The following is an 18,466-nucleotide window of genomic DNA, read 5'->3' on the forward strand; positions in this document are numbered from 1 at the left end:
ATATCAGTAAGACATACCCGGCATTTACTGTCATACAATTTCTTTAAGCTTTCATTTAAAAAAATGTAATCTTTATTCTTTCATCTTAAAAGTTATATTTCTCTACCAAGATCTCATCGATTTTACTTAAATATGAACGATAAACGATACTCGTTCTATATATTAATCTCAAAAGAAAACGTTGATAAGTTTATATCCTGATATCAAAAGAAATTTTCAATGTTTTATATCTCGATATCATAAAACGTTGGAACTTTTAAAAACCTAATGCTTGGGTGCTTAGGCTACAAAATGCTGCATGCACAATGTTGACACATGTATATTATATGCTCAATTGTGTGGCTTATGATCATGAAGGGTTGGCTATATAAGTCAAATCTCTTGTTGCTTAAAATATTTAAAATACACAACATTTTCAGCAGTTTCACACATAACCGAAAATCAAAGAAAATGTGAATTTTTTTATATCCGATTTTAGAGAAAACGCATATTTTTCATACCATGATCTCAAAAAAAAATGATTTTTCATTATCTTAACAAAAAATGTGTAACTTTCTTAACCTGATTTTTCATTAATCTTAGAAAACAAAACGTTGATCATTCCATGATCTTTGAAGAAAAACGTGGGTTTTTCATTAATCTTAAAAACAAAACGTTCCATGATCTTTAAAGACAAAGTTGATCTTTTCGGTAGCTTTAAAAAAATTTGAATCCTTCATGACATTTAAGGAGAGCGAGAATCCTTCCATGATCTTTAAATAAAAAGTGTATCTTTTCATGATCTTTAAAGACGATGTGTATTTTTTATACCTCGATCTCAAAAACGTGGATCTTTCTATGATCTTTTCATGATCTTTAAAGAAACGTTTAAAGAGAACGAGAATCCTTCGATCTTTAAACAAGACATGATTTTTTATACTTCTATCTCAAAAACGTGGATATTTCTATGATCTTAAAAGAAAACATGGATCTTTGAAAAATATATACGTTTAAAGAAAACTTGTATATTTTTATGATCTTTAAAGAAAACATGTATCTTTTCATGATCTTTAAAGAAGACCTTAATTTTTCCATTATCTTAAAAGAAAATGTGAATATTTCCATGCCATGTTAAGAAAATGTGTATTTTTCCATGATTTTTAAAGAAAATTTGATCTAACGAAAAGTGGACAAGAAAAATGCATATCGTAATAGCGTTATCTAAACAAAAAGTATATCTTTCCATGATCGTAGTAAAAAAGTGTAAAAGATAAAATCTCTTTATTACTTTATTTGTATATTTCCATGATCGTGGTGACATCGTAAGCTAAGTTATTGTATTGCTTTATACACCTTAGCTTTTAAACAATTTTAATAAAACATTAAATTTTATTAATACACTAGTATCACTGTGTTTGGCGGGTTAACCTAATTCGGGTACCCTGAATCCGTTTTTTTTTAGGTTTGCTCTTGTTTTCGAGATATACCGTTATTTCGAAAATGGAGGAGGTTGCAGAACAGATATTAAAAAACGGTTTCCGAATTCCGTAATTAAATGAAAATATTTTTAATCAGCGTTGTCGTTTTAGAATTTGTATGTCGTTTTAATTTTTCTAATTTCTTATGCAGTTTTTAAAAGCAAACATTTCTAAATTTTGCTAAAAAAAACTATTTTTTTGTTTGTCTTGCATAAAGGTAATTTTATTGCAGAATTTTATTACACGAATAAATTTCTTACTTCGAAAACAAGACCTAACCTAAAAAAACGGATAACAGCACTGGATTCAGCGTACTCGAAGTTTAATCCGCCGGGTGCCCCGCATGACAGTTTTTTCAACTAGCACAGTGTATTTAATTCCAAGACAAACATTAGTCTTCCTATGCATAAATATTAGAAGCAAAATATGGTCCTTTCTAGACTTTTAATGGCTAGATTTATAGAGAAGCCATTACATCAATATTTACAGCTATTGAATCACTTATGTGTCATGGAGCAATAGCTGCTCCTTTCTGGCTTTTCTTTCACTTGATTTATAAAGACTATATCTTCTTTCATTGTATCAACCTATACAGCTGTTGGGTCTCTTATGTGCAATAGAACAATAGTTGGTCCTTTCTGGATTTTCTATGACTATATTTCTAAAGAACACATAGGTCTTTCACTACATCATACTTTACAGACATCTTTTATGTCTCAATATTTCAATGTAGGGTTATATTCTAGACCACCATACTCGTTTATATATTTCTACTCGCTTCATCTGTCGCAGTGTAAACGTAGTTGAAGAACCAAGATTTATTATCATAATATTTAATTTTACAATACCTTGGAGATATGTACAGACACAGTCCCTCGCACACACACAAACCGACAGACTAAATGTTAGAAAAATGATTATTTCAAATAAATATAGAAATAAAGAAAGAACTCACACAATTTTATTATTTTCCATGAATTAAAATCATTTCTCTTACTCATTGTATCGTTTTGTTTCTTGCTTTTATTTTCCTTCTGTCTGTCTGTCTATCGTTGTTATTTTTTTCTATATATTTTTCTCATTTCCACCGCTCGTCCTGTCCTGACAGACCGTGGAAATGATGGAAATAAGGATATTAATGAAAATGACAACGAAGCTGAAAAACGTCATGAATCAGTTGATAATGTAAGCACTCACACAGGCAGCAGCAAGCAAGTGGCAGAGCTAGAGCAAAAACAGGATAATAAAGCTAACGAACAAATTGCGAATGACACTAATGAAGCGCGTGATACAATTGACAAGAATCCAATTAAGCAACAGGAAGCTGCTTCCAAGTACAGTAGAAGCAGCAATGAGGAAACCCTTCAAATGGAGGAAGAACAAAAATTAAAAAAACAAAAGGTAAGTTATTTACCAACACAAATAACAAAACATTTATTTGTTTTCCTTTTAATCATAACAACAACAACAAAAATAACGTTAGCAACTACTACAACAACAACAATAATAATACAAATAATATTTGTTACCCAAAATTAAAATTATTTGGCAACAAAGCAAAAACACACACAAACACCAGCAGCAAAACATGTTGTTTAACCTTGACAGGATGATATTGTGTAAAGAAAAATTGTTGGTATTTAATCCTATTAATAAATTTAACACACAAAGACAACAAGAACAACGAAAACGTCCAAAAGTTTTGACACAACTCAAGCTTAGAGAGATTTAATCAATTAATGCGATTAATTAAACAGATTTCAAAAACATTGTGTATTTAGTTTGTGTTATTTTCATTCAATCGTCTGTCTAGATTTGAGTTTTTCCAATGTAATTTGGAAATAATGTAAATATGGCAAAATATTTATCCCACGTGTAATAGGTTGGAAATAGTAACATAATAAATATTTAATTGTTAAAAGCAATTGACAAATAAATAGGGTTTTACAAGGATATTCAGTCAATTATCAATTAACTTTAGTTTTTTGAAATTTTTGCGAAACAAAAAAATGGTAAATACAAGTGTTTGAATGTTGGAGTGTTTAAAGGGAATTTTAAAATAATTTCCATCATACGAATATTCACAACTAAATGCTGTTTGTGCTTATGACAGCTTACAAGGCTCTCGTAGGATTTGACAGATTTTGAACAATAAAAATTAGGCAATCATGTTTTGAAAAAAATTAATAAAAAGTTAATAAACCTGAATATATTTGTTTAGATTGAATACCCTGAGAATATCTTCAATATTTTCAGTGGGTTTTTCAGTATTGGGCATTTAAAATATCTAGTATTTTTACGTAATATTATGGTCTACTTAATCTTTCTCCAATATCCTCTCTGTGGCAAAGCTTCTGGGCTGTTCAGAGGCTTTGATTATTTTGAAACAAAAATTTATTTTTATCCACTCCACTTATATTTTACTGTATAGTGTCTCCCAAACAACGCGTGCGGTTTCTAATGAACACCTACTATCAGATATCAACACAAGAGTCTTACTTTGATTTTATAGCAGAAGGAAGACTAATAAATATAAAATAAAAGTGAAACTATCTTCCTTTAGAAACTAAAAAGAGGCCTCTATTCGGAAGAGGATCGAAGATATCGAAATTATATTGAAAGTGTAAACAGTACTAATCACACAAACATCTCCCTTTGGAAGGCAGCTAAGAAAATTAATCCACCTCTGGAGGGTCAAAGTCCGATAAGAAAATCTAATGGCACCAGGGCTCTTAGTGCAAATAATAAAGCCTTAGTTTTCGCTGAACAGTTAATTGATGTGTGAAAACCAAACCCCCAACAAATAATTTTGTATGAGGGGACTTACCTGTTAACATAGAAACAGACTTTGAACTAATCAATGTTAGTCTAGAAGATGTTCAGAAAGTCACAAAAACAATATTTAGCTAAAAAATCTCCAGGTTATGATTTAATTACACCTTCCATGATTGGAAACCTACCATATGAGGCAATTATTGTACTCATGGTATTATTCAACGCAATCTTGTCTCCAGGAGTTTTCCGAATGACTGGAACATCTCAAAAATTATAATGATACCCTAGCCAGAAAAGGATTTGACATTGGCATCATCCTGACTAGCTTATTGCCTTGTTTGTCTAAACTGTTATTTAAAAATTATAACATTCTTGAATATTCAAAACATTATCCTATATCATCAATTCGGATTCCGTGAACATCACGGAACAATTATACAAGTTAACTGAAGAGATACGAAAATTTTTCGAACTAAAAAAATACAGTTCCGCAGTATTTCTTACATATAAAATACTAGAGTCTTACCTATCGGATAGCTTATTTAGGATAAAGTGCGGCGATAATTTGACAAGCGATTATGCAATCAATAATGGTGTAACTTAGGGAAGTGTTCTTGGACCAACCCTGTACTTAGTATACTCCTCTGATTAGCGCGAGTCCGAAGAATTGACAATTTCCCTCTTTGCATATGACACTGCAATTCTTAGTTCTCATGTGGACTCAAATGTTTTGACTTAGGAGAGGAAGATGTCCACCAGTGACTCTAAACAGAGTGAATATCCCACAGTCTGATCACGTTTTATACCTTGGTTTTCGTTTAGATAGACGTAGTCACATAGAAGCCAAACGGCTCCACATGAAACTAAAATCTTGTAATTTACACTGGCTAATCCACTGCAAAGTCATATTAAAACCAACTTGGACATATGGAATCCAATTATGGGGAACAGCACACAACACCAGTGCACAGTGGGGCAGAATCAAAATTTTTTGGAAATAAATCTGGCAATTCTAAACGGCTCCTCTGATCGGGATAAAATTTGACATGGGCGTAACCAAGGAGTTTTCGAGTTTAAGTAATTAAAATAGATCCTACAACTGAGCCAGGGGCGGCGCTTTCGGAGCTCAAATTAGGGTACCTCTTTTGTTCTTTTGTTTTACATCCGATTTCAAAGTTTTTTTTATATTTTTGGAAAGCGCTAGCGGATTGGTCTTGCAAAAGCATGCTTGCGTGTGCTATTTATCTCTTATAATTTTCGAGTTATAGGCATTTCAAAATTGAAATTTTAAAATTATGCTATACCTTGGTTCTCTTTTTTAAAAATATAGGTCGTACTTTTGGACCGAATGGACTCGAACTTTTTTTGGTTAGACAACTAAATTACGAATACACATAAGATATTTTAGAACAATATCTATTTTGGATCCACAAAAAAACGATTTTCAATTTAAATATTCAAAAAATAGTTAATGTTTGCTGTTTTTTGGCCGAAAAGGTGACTTAACTCTTTTTTTATTAAAAATAAACTTTCTTTAAGAACATATAACAATTTTATATTTTTCTGTAAGGTATCTTTATGAGAAACATTTTAGTATAAAAAACATGTCCTATTTTTCGAGTATGTCGACCCTACATCCTTAGGAATGAGACATATTTTTTATAAAAATTTCAACTTTGTGTCACATGTTCTAAAATCCCAAAGCTGGGATCAAAAACGGGAAGCAATTTTAGAAATCTTGATGTGTTCCTCATTTATCCCCAAACTATTTTCCCAGATTAGAAAGAAATGTGGACCCCATGGGCAAAATTGTAAAAAATACCATTTTTGGGATTTTCTCTCCAATTTTTAGAAATTGCGAGATCTCAAAAAACGTTGAAAATTTCAATGAGTTTTGTTGACAAATGAAGATTTTATTACATATTACATATTTCTTGAGATTATAAAACTAAAATTTGTATCAAAATTTTAATAGGATTGCAAATATTAGGAACAATTTGATCCATATTTATTCCGAGTTATATTTTTTTTTGGTCTTACAAAAAAAATTTCAAGTCAATATCTCAATTAGATTCATAAATATGCCGCTATAAAAATCCGTCCATCAAAAATATTGCACTTTTTCATACTAAAAAATTTGTATAAATTTTCTTAATGTGAGTCAGAAACAATGACTTGTGTTGAATAAAATATTCACCCTTATTCTATTTGGCGTCTTCGACATCGTCGTCAATATCGAGTCAAAAAATGGTATATGTTACGCCGATATCTATAACAATTGGAAAATTTTGACAGCGTTTTCTACTTTAACACGACTTATAAAAGTATAAAATTCTGTCAAAAGTTTCCAATTGTTATCGATATCGGAGAAACATATACCATTTTTTGACTCAATATTGACGACGATGTCGACAACGCCAAATAGAATAAGGGTGATTAAGAAAATTTATACAAAATTTTTAGTATGAAAAAGTGCAATATTTTTGATGTACGGATTTTTAAATTTTATCCCGATCGGATGAGCCGATTAGATTTATTTCCAAAAAATGTTGGTTCTGCCCCACTGTGCAGTATAGTTCTCCTAGAGAGACAATAACGACCTTATTCTTATTTCTCAAAATTATATCATTATCCGAAACCGCTCGCAAGGCTACTTGTAGTAACTCAAGACTGATCGAGGCTACATAGAGCTGATTTACTACTCATCTTATTTGAGACTAATTTGCCAAATATGATTTTCCACTGAAAGAACAAAAACTGTTTTAGTTATAGGATTTAATTACTTATTGTTAGACAGATATTAAAGATACACAGAAAAAACTATTTTTTAAACCGTTTCAATTCAAATATTTGTCACATATTGAACTGGTTTCAATTATTTTATAATTGAATCAAGTAATCATGTGCTCAAAAACAAAATTTTCTGATATTTTCTATTGAATTTTGTGTTTTGAATTTGATAATTTTGATATTTGAATATACAATTTTCGTTATTGGATGAACTTTAAATACAAAAATTATTGAATAGATAATTTTTGTAATTGAAAAAACATTTTTGTTATTTTTTGTTTTTTTCAATTACGAAAATTATCTATTCAATAATTTTTGTATTTAAAGTTCATCCAATAACGAAAATTGTATATTCAAATATCAAAATTATCAAATTCAAAACTTAAAATTCAATAGAAAATATCAGAAAATTTTGTTTTTGAGCACATGAATACTTGATTCAATTAAGAAATAATTGAAACCAGTTCAATATGTGATAAATGTTTGAATTGAAATATAGTTTTTTCTGTGTAGAAATTAAAAAAAATCGTCTGTGGAAAATGTTTTGTTTTTGACATTTGACCAATTTAGTGAAACAAAAAATCAAATTTTAATGGTAGTGAATTAAAAATTGATATATAAGCTTTGACATTTACTGCACCCTTTCCTTGACACTTTATTGCCAACTAACAAACAAACCGATTCTCAAAATTGAAGGCTATTCAATGAAATAAGTTATAGCAAGATATATTAATCCCCAAAATAACGATTCATTAGCATGTAAAACGAGTAAATCTTGTCCCATTTTATTTTCTTCAGTCATAAAAAATAGAAACCTTATCTCATATAATGCTCTTGGCAATCCAATTAATATTAATGACTTCAATTGAGAGTTTTTCCCATTTCCGCTAAAAAATATCTATGTTATTTGCCATTGACTGCTGTCAGATATCAAAGACAAAAAAACTGTCACAGCTGGCATTAAATTGAAATGGTGACACTTATTAAAAAACATTAATTAGCCAAACCTCCTGCTTCCTAAATAACTGTAAATTAAGAGTCAAATTTACAACACTTTAAATATCCAACATTAACTTTACCATGATTGTAACATAACATCATAGTAATGTGTAAAATATTGCTTCTAAAGCACTCGGTTATCCCCTACTCAGAGATTTCAATAAAAAAAGCAAAACAATGTAATTATTTTAATTAAGAGGCAATTATTACTGAGTGTTATTTTTCATGAAAACCAAAAAAAATAATTCAAAATACAGGCGTGTTTCCATAGCTGATAAAAGGGTAACTACAAATGTAATTTTTAATTTCATTCTTGAAGGGAAAAGTATTTGAAATGTGTATTTGTTTAAGGAATATTTTTTTTTATTAAATGACAAATTTTACAATAATAGAGTTTTCGCTTAAATATTATATTGTATCCATGACTGAATATCTTTGTTTTTATCTGCTTAGTTTTTATTTTAAATAAAGTAAATGTAAATTTGTTACTTTTTAAACTATTTCTGGAAATTTTGCCAATTTAATAAACTCATTGTTAAAGACGGAAATCACGATGAAAGTTTCCGTTTTACTTACTTCCGCTTTTTGAAATTTGAAATCTGATATGTTTTTAAAACGGAAACGAGAGAAATAAAATAAACAAATTATTTTAGCACTCAATTTAAAAATTCAGATTTTAATTTGTAGAAATAAATCATGAATTTTAAAGAAAAATAATTATTTTAGCAAATAAACGGAAAACAAACAAAAAAGTAATTTACCACTTGTTTAACAGCTGAGTATTGAAACTGCATATATAAACTTTACTTCCTCCCCCAAACGTTGTCACTTAATTTCTTGATATAATCCACTATTTAACAAAAAAAAATTAATTAATATGTTTGCCTTCCGGTAATTATCCACCTCTAACTTTGTGTTATTATATTTTATCTCTACTAAAACATTACAAAAAAAATAAAAACAATATTTTTTTATTCTAAACCATAAGCTAATAATAAACAAAATTAAAGTCCAAATTCAAGAATTTACTTTTTTACAGCGACTCACAGTACACTTTGAATTGTAAAAATAAAATTCAAAGAAGCTGCTTGATAACCTCCATAATAAAATTCAAATATTTAGCTAAAACAAAAAAACGAAAAAAGCAATACACATATAAAACAATAATAAAAAGATTTAATGTTACGAAATTAAAATGTTTGATACAGTACCTACATAAATACAATTTGTGTACTACTATAAACTTTGCTTAATGTTTATTTAAGATTTTTTTTTTAATATCAACAAAATATAAAATTAAACCATAAAAAACATAAACACAATATACTGCAAGCCATCATCACAAATCATAAAACAAAAAATATTTCATATTTTTAGATTTATTTGTAATGACAGTGTGTCCAATATGTTTTACTGCAAAGAGAAGGCCAGTAACTTGTTTTGATTCAATTCATAATGGTCAGTATAACGGCCAACAAACTAAGAAAATTATTGGCCACTTCCTCGTTGAATCAACTCAAAACCTGGTAAATAACACAGTTCTTCAGAACTTACTCTGGTGCAGAATTTAAATTTTTTTTACAAGTAAAATTCAGGTAAAGAAAAAAAAATATTCTAGATAGCTTAGATTTTATGCGTTGTGATTTTTAAGTTATTTTGAAGTTTGGGGTAGATGCAAAAATTTAAATGTTAACAGAAACAATATCTGTATAATGTTGAGTGCGAACAAAGGCTTGTATATGTGTATATTGATCACGATAGACCAGTCGATAGTGTGCTGGACTATTAATCTGAGGGCTGCGGGATCGATTTCCATCAGATACTCTGGGTGTACCGGCAGACAAGCAAAAAAAACTCTTTACCGCTCTTAGATCTCTTATGGACACATAAGTTAGCTATTAGCAAAGTCGGACAGAATAATTTTTGTTAAATTTTAATTTTTTATTTTTGGATCAACAGAAAATATTTTTTCATACCCCTTGGCTATCCATCTCTGCCTTCAACAGACGGATATACTGACAGTCATACCTTTATCATACTCAGAGAAAACAGATTCGTGATAGCAATCGAATTTGTTTCCAATCGAAGGATTCGGTTGCTCACATAGAATTTTTCGGTCCTAGTAACAGAAAGTCAGTTGATAAAGAAGAATTTCAGTTGACGCTACCTAACTTTTGTTCCCCCTTCCAAAATATTGTAGCCACAACTGTAAAATTCGGTCACTAAAGTAGAATCATTCGATTGGCAACAAATTCGGTTGCTATCACGAATCTGTTTTCTCTGTGTAGAATTTTATAAATACCCAGAAAATATATAATTTGGTGGGTCTATGATCAATGTTTCGATGTGTTGCAAATGGCAAACAAATTGACAAAACCAATATCTTTTTGTAAGAAAATAACAATTTTCCCAAAATGTTTATCGCCACTACCAATAATTTTGGAATGATTTTTTCTGAATAGATTTTTACAATACTTTTCATCTGTTCTTACTAAAAAGGCAAATAGCTGTACAAAAATCGATCTTTAGATTAAAATCTCATGTAACATTTTAAAGCTATAGCTGAAAATCAATATTGCTCCCACCATCTTTGAAATTTTATATAAAATTAGCTTAGTATGCAAGTTGCTACCATGAACACAGAGAAAACAGATTTGTGTTCACAACCGAATTTGTCCCCAATCGAATTTTGTCGGTTGCATGTACTATCTCACAATTCGATTCCGACTACTGTAAATATGGTATACGCAACTGTTAGAAAAAAAATAATTCGGTTGGTATAATCAGCAAAATTAAATATATTTACATTAGACATGCCCAATGAAAAAAAATATTTTTTTTTATTTTAAGATATACATATATGTATGCTTTATTATAATACATTGCAATTATAAATATATACACATATACAGATAAATATATACAGTATTATACGAACGACTCGAAAACACGTTCCAATTCTTGATGATTTGAAAAAACCGTGGTATACTGCTATTTAAATATTCACATAATAATGGACTTGATGTTTCAGAAAGCATCTTCTTGGGTACTGTTCTTTAATTAACAACATTGATATAACATATTGACCGTGTTGATAATAATCTTAAACGAATTTGCAAAATAATGAAACTCTTATAAAGTGGATGATAGCGAATAAATATTTGACAATTTTGTAAGTCATACATATCTCACCATTATTGCAACCTTTTCCCACCTTGGAGCAAGTCAAACATCCATAAATCAGTTATTTAAACATTTAGAAGCACTTGGAATTTGGATATTGACTATCACATCAAAAATAAAAGTGAGAGTTTGTTGAATCAACTCAATTTTTGGTATTATTTAAAGGAATCTATACGGTTTAACCTTTCCTAGGCCATGTCTGCTGATTAACCAGGAAAATTTGGTAAATTTTGTTTTGGTAAAGTTTCTAACACTCTTCTGTTGAAAGATACAATGAAACCATAGACATTTATATTTCCATATACATAAAATCTTATGAATAATTTACTTACCCTTCTGTAGTACAGAAGATGAAACTTGGCCATCGTCTGTTTAGTTTATTAATTAATTATTTCCAATATGTGTAAAACATATTTGTTTAACTTCTTGTTGTTTTATTATTTTTATTTTTTATAAAAAATGTCAAACTAATTTAAATTTTTATGATCAATATAATCTTTAGTAGGTTGGAATCACCGAATTTGATTCGTTTGGGCTTCTATGACCGAATTGTTGGTTACCATAGCTGAAAGCAAAGTTAATTTGTAAATTGTAGACATATTTGATTGCAACTACTGATATTTAGTCATGAAATGTGAATACAATTCGGTTGTAACTTCCGAATTTATTTATTTGATTTTAACCACACACAAATTGATTATGTTAACTAATTTTACGATTGTAGAAACCTCAATTTGATTACAATAATGATTTTACACTTGTGAATAAAGAAAATCTATTGAATTTATAGATTTTCAATAACTACAATACAAATTTAATTGAGTTAATTAAATTTTCATTATTACAACCGTTTTCCTACCGATCTATTTTCTGTGTGAAGTAATTCTCGTCGAAGTACATCCCAACAAAAATTAACTTATTTACAACATCGAAAAGTGAAATAACTCCCAAAGGCTGAAATTAAATTACTGTCAATAAGAGGTTTTCTTTGTGGTGATCGTCTTCGCTAATTAAAGATTTCTTTTATTGATATTCTTCGACCGGTCTCAAATATCTTCTCCTCTGGAGTATATCAATATATACCGGCTTGGTCCAGTAAATATTTCTTTTATTACAGATATGTTACTTCAGAAAACCTTTTCGCCAAGCAATGTTATAAATCTTTGCCGAGCGAAGCCGGATTTGGACATATCCCAGAGGAGAAATCTTTACTGAGTAAAGCAACTTTTTGAGACATCCGAGAGGAGAAAACCTTTCAGAACGGTCGAAGGCCAGCAATACAAAAGAAATTTATTGAGCGAAGTTTTATTTTCATGGCAGTTATCTCACGGTACCTGGATATGTGACAAATCACTTTAATTATACAAATTAATATTTGAAAGTGAAAATACACCATAATACACCATTCGTATTTCCTTAAGATAATGAAATGTTCATACCATTATATCTTCTCTACTTTATTATAAAACGGGTATTCGATAGAAAGTTGTCGTTCTAGCGATCCCTATGATCCGATATATATGTCCAGTAATACATTTAAGTAAGTATTTTGTCCCATAGAAGTAAGTTTGAGGATTTTCCAAGCTCCAAAACTTTTTGGTTTATTCTTGTCATAGATGACCAAAACATTTTAAATATTCTACAAGCGACAAGCGAAAACAACCTGAGTTGCATCGTTCTGAATGTCCATTAAGTGATCATATTCAATAGGCGATATGTGTCACAGTTTTAAAGTCCGACCCTTTTTTATAATATTTCCATATATAATCCTTATTTTAAAAACGTTATTTCAAATTCTTAATTAAGGTTTCTAAAAATCTTACTCTATATAGGATCGTACACTCAAAATTTTTATATTTTACTTCCGGCTTCGCTCGGTAGCTATTAATACATTTTTACTAACTGTCCCGCCAAACGTTGTTTTGCCATAGCTCACACAAAATTTGAAGACTCCCTCTATAATAGTACTCCAGATATGCAATAATATATTTTTACTTTGGATGGGAGGTGTCATGCCCATTGTACTTATATAGGTCAATTGTGAATCTAACACATCAAGGTACCCACTCAAACACACACAAACAATTTCATCGAAATCGGCCCAGCCGTTAAGGAGGAGTTCAGTTAATAACACACGTACAGAAGAATTATATATTTAAAGATAAAAATTTGAGAGTCATAAAAAAGGACCCTAAATTAATAACTCTCTATAAGTTTTAAATTTGATGGGCAAACTTTGATGGTCAATATGTTACAAAAGTAATGTTAACAACGTTAATAATACATATGAGGAGCCGCAGAACAAAAGGTACTTTTTTGAAAATTTAAAAATTTTGGAAAATTTATTTTTTCTAGAAGATTTCAACCCAATATCATAAAAATACCAAAAAAAAACAATTTGTAAAAAAATTGGAAAAAGTACCTTTGATCTGCGGCTCCTCATATACTTGAATATCTATCCGATATCTAGTACAAAAACATTTCGCAATCGACAGGTACTCATCGTTCTTAAAATCTTACTTCCTTACTAAACCTAATTAATAGTAAATGTTATTGTGAATATCTTGTTTGAAATGTTCACCTTAATGTCACAATCAGACTACTGTACCGCAATTCTGTAACTTTTTATACTTTCCTACCGATGTCGTTAAGTAACGAAAACTATCGGTTGCTTTAACGAATTTAATATTCACTATTTGAAGTTAACGATATCTCTCGGTAATAAATTTTAACGACGAATATAGTTAAAAATATAAATGTCAATATTTTTAAAATTAAAAAATCATAAAAATATTTACTATTTTTTCGTGTTTGCAGATTAATTCGTAGTCGTGTGAATAAATAATCGCATTTATATATAAAAATCAAGCATCAGTTCACCAAAATATGTTCGCGAAACCTACTGAAAACAAAAGAACAAGAGTTTTTTTCTAAAAATAAAAGTAACCCAGTGTAATACATATGTCTATGCCACCACAAGTGATCATTAATTCAGAATTTAGATATGTGTTGTTATAAGGACATTATAAGGATGAATTTCCTTCTTAGAATACTGTCTTAAAAACGATTTTATAACTTTTATATAAGTTTATAATCGTATCACATCGCCAAAAATGGAAATTAAATATAGGGATAAACATTATACACTCCAGAAATGTGTTAATTATGGATATTATGCCCCAAATAAAAGTTGCTCTTAAAATTCGAATATTATTTTTTAAAATTAATATAATTGGTCAATTCACAACGTATCTTATCATGTCATATTGTCCTAATATTTCACAGTGGTTTGTATTGCTTTTCAAAATAAATATAATTGGTCAATTCACAAGGTCTCATAATGTCCTAATATTTCACAGTGGTTTTTATTGCTTTTCAAGCTAAAAAAGTCCTAAAATAATACTACTATGTATGCTATGTTTATTGTGTTATCGTAACCAGACAGCAGAGAGCTGCGCCGAATGCCTAAGAGTGGGATAAGCCGAGCCGCCTAGACGAGATATGTTAGGACATTATGACAATATGACTGATAAGAGACCTTGTGAATTGACCAAATATATGTCCAAATTTATCTTAAAAAGATAATTAAAGCATGTTAATTTTTATATTAAAAACCCAAATCAGTCCGTATCTAACAAACACAAAAAAGTTGACCAACCGTACTTTCAAAAAACAACTTATTTCTAATATTTATGTTACAAAACTAACTCCTAAACAATTATCGTTATGGCTTAACTAGAACATTTTATTTGTCGTTAACCTACCGACTATTTTTAACGAAAATAATCGGTAAAATTTAATTCGGAATATCTCTTAACGATAAATATTGTTAACTAACGAATTTTGATTACTTAACGACAAAATTTTGTCGTTAAAAAGTTACAGAATTGCGGTACTGACACTATTTAAATTAGCATTGATCAAACTGTATCAAGTGTGATCCTATTAAAAGAATATGAGCATCAGTCAACCGAATCTATGATCTTATGATATAAAGGATCTTTCAATAGTGACTTCCGAACTCTGAGAGCAGACATATTGTAATCGAATTGGCTGCCATTTGTTCAGTTTCTTATGCCTTATTTCTTTGAAAACGACATTGGGAATGTTATCATCATCAACGGCGAGGGCTATTAATCTATTAATACCAACTTCTTTTAACTGTTCTGTGGTTTCAACAGAACGGTGCTACGTTCCACACAGCTCATGCCACATTGGACATTCTGCACTAGCGATTTGAGGGCATGGTTATCTCACGTGTATGTTTTGTGAATTTACCCCGTTAGACTTTTTCTTGTGCGTTTTTTTGTTCTATTTAAATTTAAAGGTGACAATAATAGTTATGCTCATTTGATCAAATATTTAAAAAATGTGCATACCAAAACCATAAAAACTAACCCTTAAAAATTTCTAGCCAAAATTAGTGCTGATTCACACACGTCCAGTTTACTTGAAAAAGTCTTGAGTTTATAGAAAATAGAGTGATAAAAAGAGGAAAACAGACTTGCTCAACAGACGTGTCGTGTGCGAACCAGCACTAAAATAATGCAAATTTTTGTTTCTTTTGTACCGAATAAATCCTACATTATAATATAAAGACAGTATAGTCAAACGATTTAATACTTTATTACTGCTTTGTACCCATGTTAATATTGATGGCATATTATTTTTCTTGACCTTTAAAATGACAATATTGACAGTTCTTTTTTTTAGCTAAAGGGGTCTGTTGGTATGTAAATGTGTTTATTAGGGACAGGTGTGTTTTCAGTTATTATACTTAAATACTTATTGGGAAAAAAGGTACATTTATTGGCCATTATTATAAGAAATGTTGTATATATGATTGGCTGTGAAAGGATGCTTTTTATGAAAAGGAACAAAGTGGCGCTTTCATACTAATTTTGAAGAATAATTGTAATATTAAATATGTAATATAAAGCAGCAAAATTATTAGCCATATTTCCTTATCTGCGAGTATACAAGGCTACGATACATTTCAACATTATTTCAAACAAAACACAAATAAAACTTTGGAATATAGTCACAAAAGTTGTGATTGCCATAAAATCCATTCGCGGTATGCCACATCAAAAAGTCATAACATTCACGAGCATAGTGTCAAAAAGTCCCTGGGTTGTATTGAGTGAAGATATCAAAAAAATCATAACTAATGCAACAGAGTTTAGAACTTTTGTGTTCGACCAAAGTTCGGATAATTTGAATCGAAACCAAAATCTAATCCAAACCTGAGATAGGAGCAATTCTCCTGGAAACCTTATTAAATATTTCTATACTTTTCTTCACTGACAAATGCTGACCCAAAACAAACTGGCCACACTGTCATTACAACAACATGCACATTAAACAACATAAAAACAAACAAAAATTGGTGCTAACAAAGATTGATATTAAAAAAAGAAAACCCAACCACCCAAAATATTAAAATAAACAAAAAAAAAAAAAAAACAGAAAAATATAGAAACAAGAAAAATTATTCATTTTGTCACACAAATATATTGTAAAACAGAAATACGATGTCATTGAGGAACTTGAAGAGCATTTGGAGCGTAAAAGCAATCCAAAACGTTCGAAACGTGCTTTTGGGCCGTTAACACCAGCATCGGATCGTCCTTTAGTATTACCGGGTGGTCGCCGTTGGTATCGTCCTAAGGATGCTTATAACGATGAATTCATAGCGGAAACATTAAGTGCACAAGCTGAGCTTATTACCGGCACTACTTTAGGGTAAATTTTTATTTATTATTTTAATTTCTTTCCACCTTTCTTTTCACATTAATTTATACAAACATTTACAGCCCCTCTCCCTCTCTCTCTCACTCGCTAAAGCGTTTTATTGTAGCTCATAACCAGCTTCAGAATTTTCTCCATCCACATTTCATTTCAACATGTACAGAGTTTTTCATTTATTTATTTAAATTTTTTTATGATTTTTCATTAATTCCTTTGGCCTTTTCATTTCGTTTTCTTGAAATATGAAAAACAAGCAAATGAAAAAAATTAATATTCTTATAAACATAGTTGTTATTCGGTTATTTGGTTGTATGCTTGGATAGAATGCAGCCACTAGCCATGTGGGTAGCCCTCCAGAAAGAAAGGGGATGTTTTGCTACTGTCCCTTTACCCACAACAGCTTCCTTTTTTTAAGAAAAAACCAAGTCATTAATTTTACAGAAAGAAAATAAAACAAAGGAAAAAAATAAATATAAAATATGAAGTTATGAAAAATATTTTCCTACGTAATTTTATTTTCTTTTACAAACATTAAGTTTTTTCATTCCTCTGCAAGTTTCATTATTTTACTTTCTTATTTCATTTTCATTTTCATATACAACATTTTTTTCTGTAATTTCTTATTCTACTTTTCTCTTTCATTTTCTTTATACACGTTTGATTTGCATTTCTCTGTCGTCGCCGTCATCATTATCATCCTCAACATCATCATCTTATAAATTGACACTGAAAGGTGTACCTATGAAAGTCCTTACTTAGGTTACGATTCAAGGTATATTTCTTTTCCCTCCAAAAAAAAAAAAATATTTACATCAAAAATAAGTAAAAAAAAAAACAAATACAGAATTCATATAAAAATAAAATATGTATGTAAAAAGAATGTATAAGTATGTAGCTGATGAAGTGTATGTGTTTGAGTGTCAATATACACTGCCAGAATAATTCAGTTGCCATAATTGCCTTGAATCTCAATTGGATAAGCTGAACAATTCATTTGCTACAACTCAATTGGAGTTTTTATCGTTTAACACTACTGTAGAAAGCCAATGCAAAAAAAATTCACTTATATAAATGTACCATTTTGTAGGAATCCAATTGTGGCTGTGGCAATCAAATTGTTCTTTTCAATACTTGTACTTTGCATTTTATATTTTATTTTTTTTTCTTCTCATACATAAATTTTACATTCATTTTACAAAACAGTCATTTATTGTTGTTTTCTGCTTGATTTTATTTATATGTATTGTTTAATCATTTTTATGTTACTTTTGCCTGATGTATGCATTTATTTACATTAACGTATGTTGTTAGCTATGGTAAATAATATTTATTTAACTTAAAACATTTAAACGGAAGTAGTTAATTTATATTGAAGTTTAGAAACATATTTACATAATGTAAAAAATGTATTTTGCATGAAGATATTAAAAATAAAAGTGTTTTCAAAAGTTTAATTAAAAAAATTAATATCAGAAGTTGTGGTACCCTTCACAATGAGTGGCAAAGATATG

At 29.6% G+C, this 18,466-nt stretch overlaps 1 protein-coding gene across 1 annotated transcript in view; it reads left to right on the top strand.

The window, feature by feature from the left end:
* Zasp67 (Z band alternatively spliced PDZ-motif protein 67) overlaps positions 1 to 18,466 on the top strand; it is a 42,240-nt gene that overhangs the window by 12,006 nt on the left and 11,768 nt on the right. Inside the window, exons 6-7 of the mRNA XM_065504441.1 lie at positions 2,566 to 2,858; positions 16,732 to 16,949. Coding sequence (XP_065360513.1) covers positions 2,566 to 2,858; positions 16,732 to 16,949 — 511 coding nt within the window. The remainder of the gene's footprint in view (positions 1 to 2,565; positions 2,859 to 16,731; positions 16,950 to 18,466) is intronic.

This window comes from Calliphora vicina, chromosome 3, assembly GCF_958450345.1.
Source record: "Calliphora vicina chromosome 3, idCalVici1.1, whole genome shotgun sequence".
Classification (NCBI taxonomy): Eukaryota; Metazoa; Arthropoda; class Insecta; order Diptera; family Calliphoridae; genus Calliphora; species Calliphora vicina.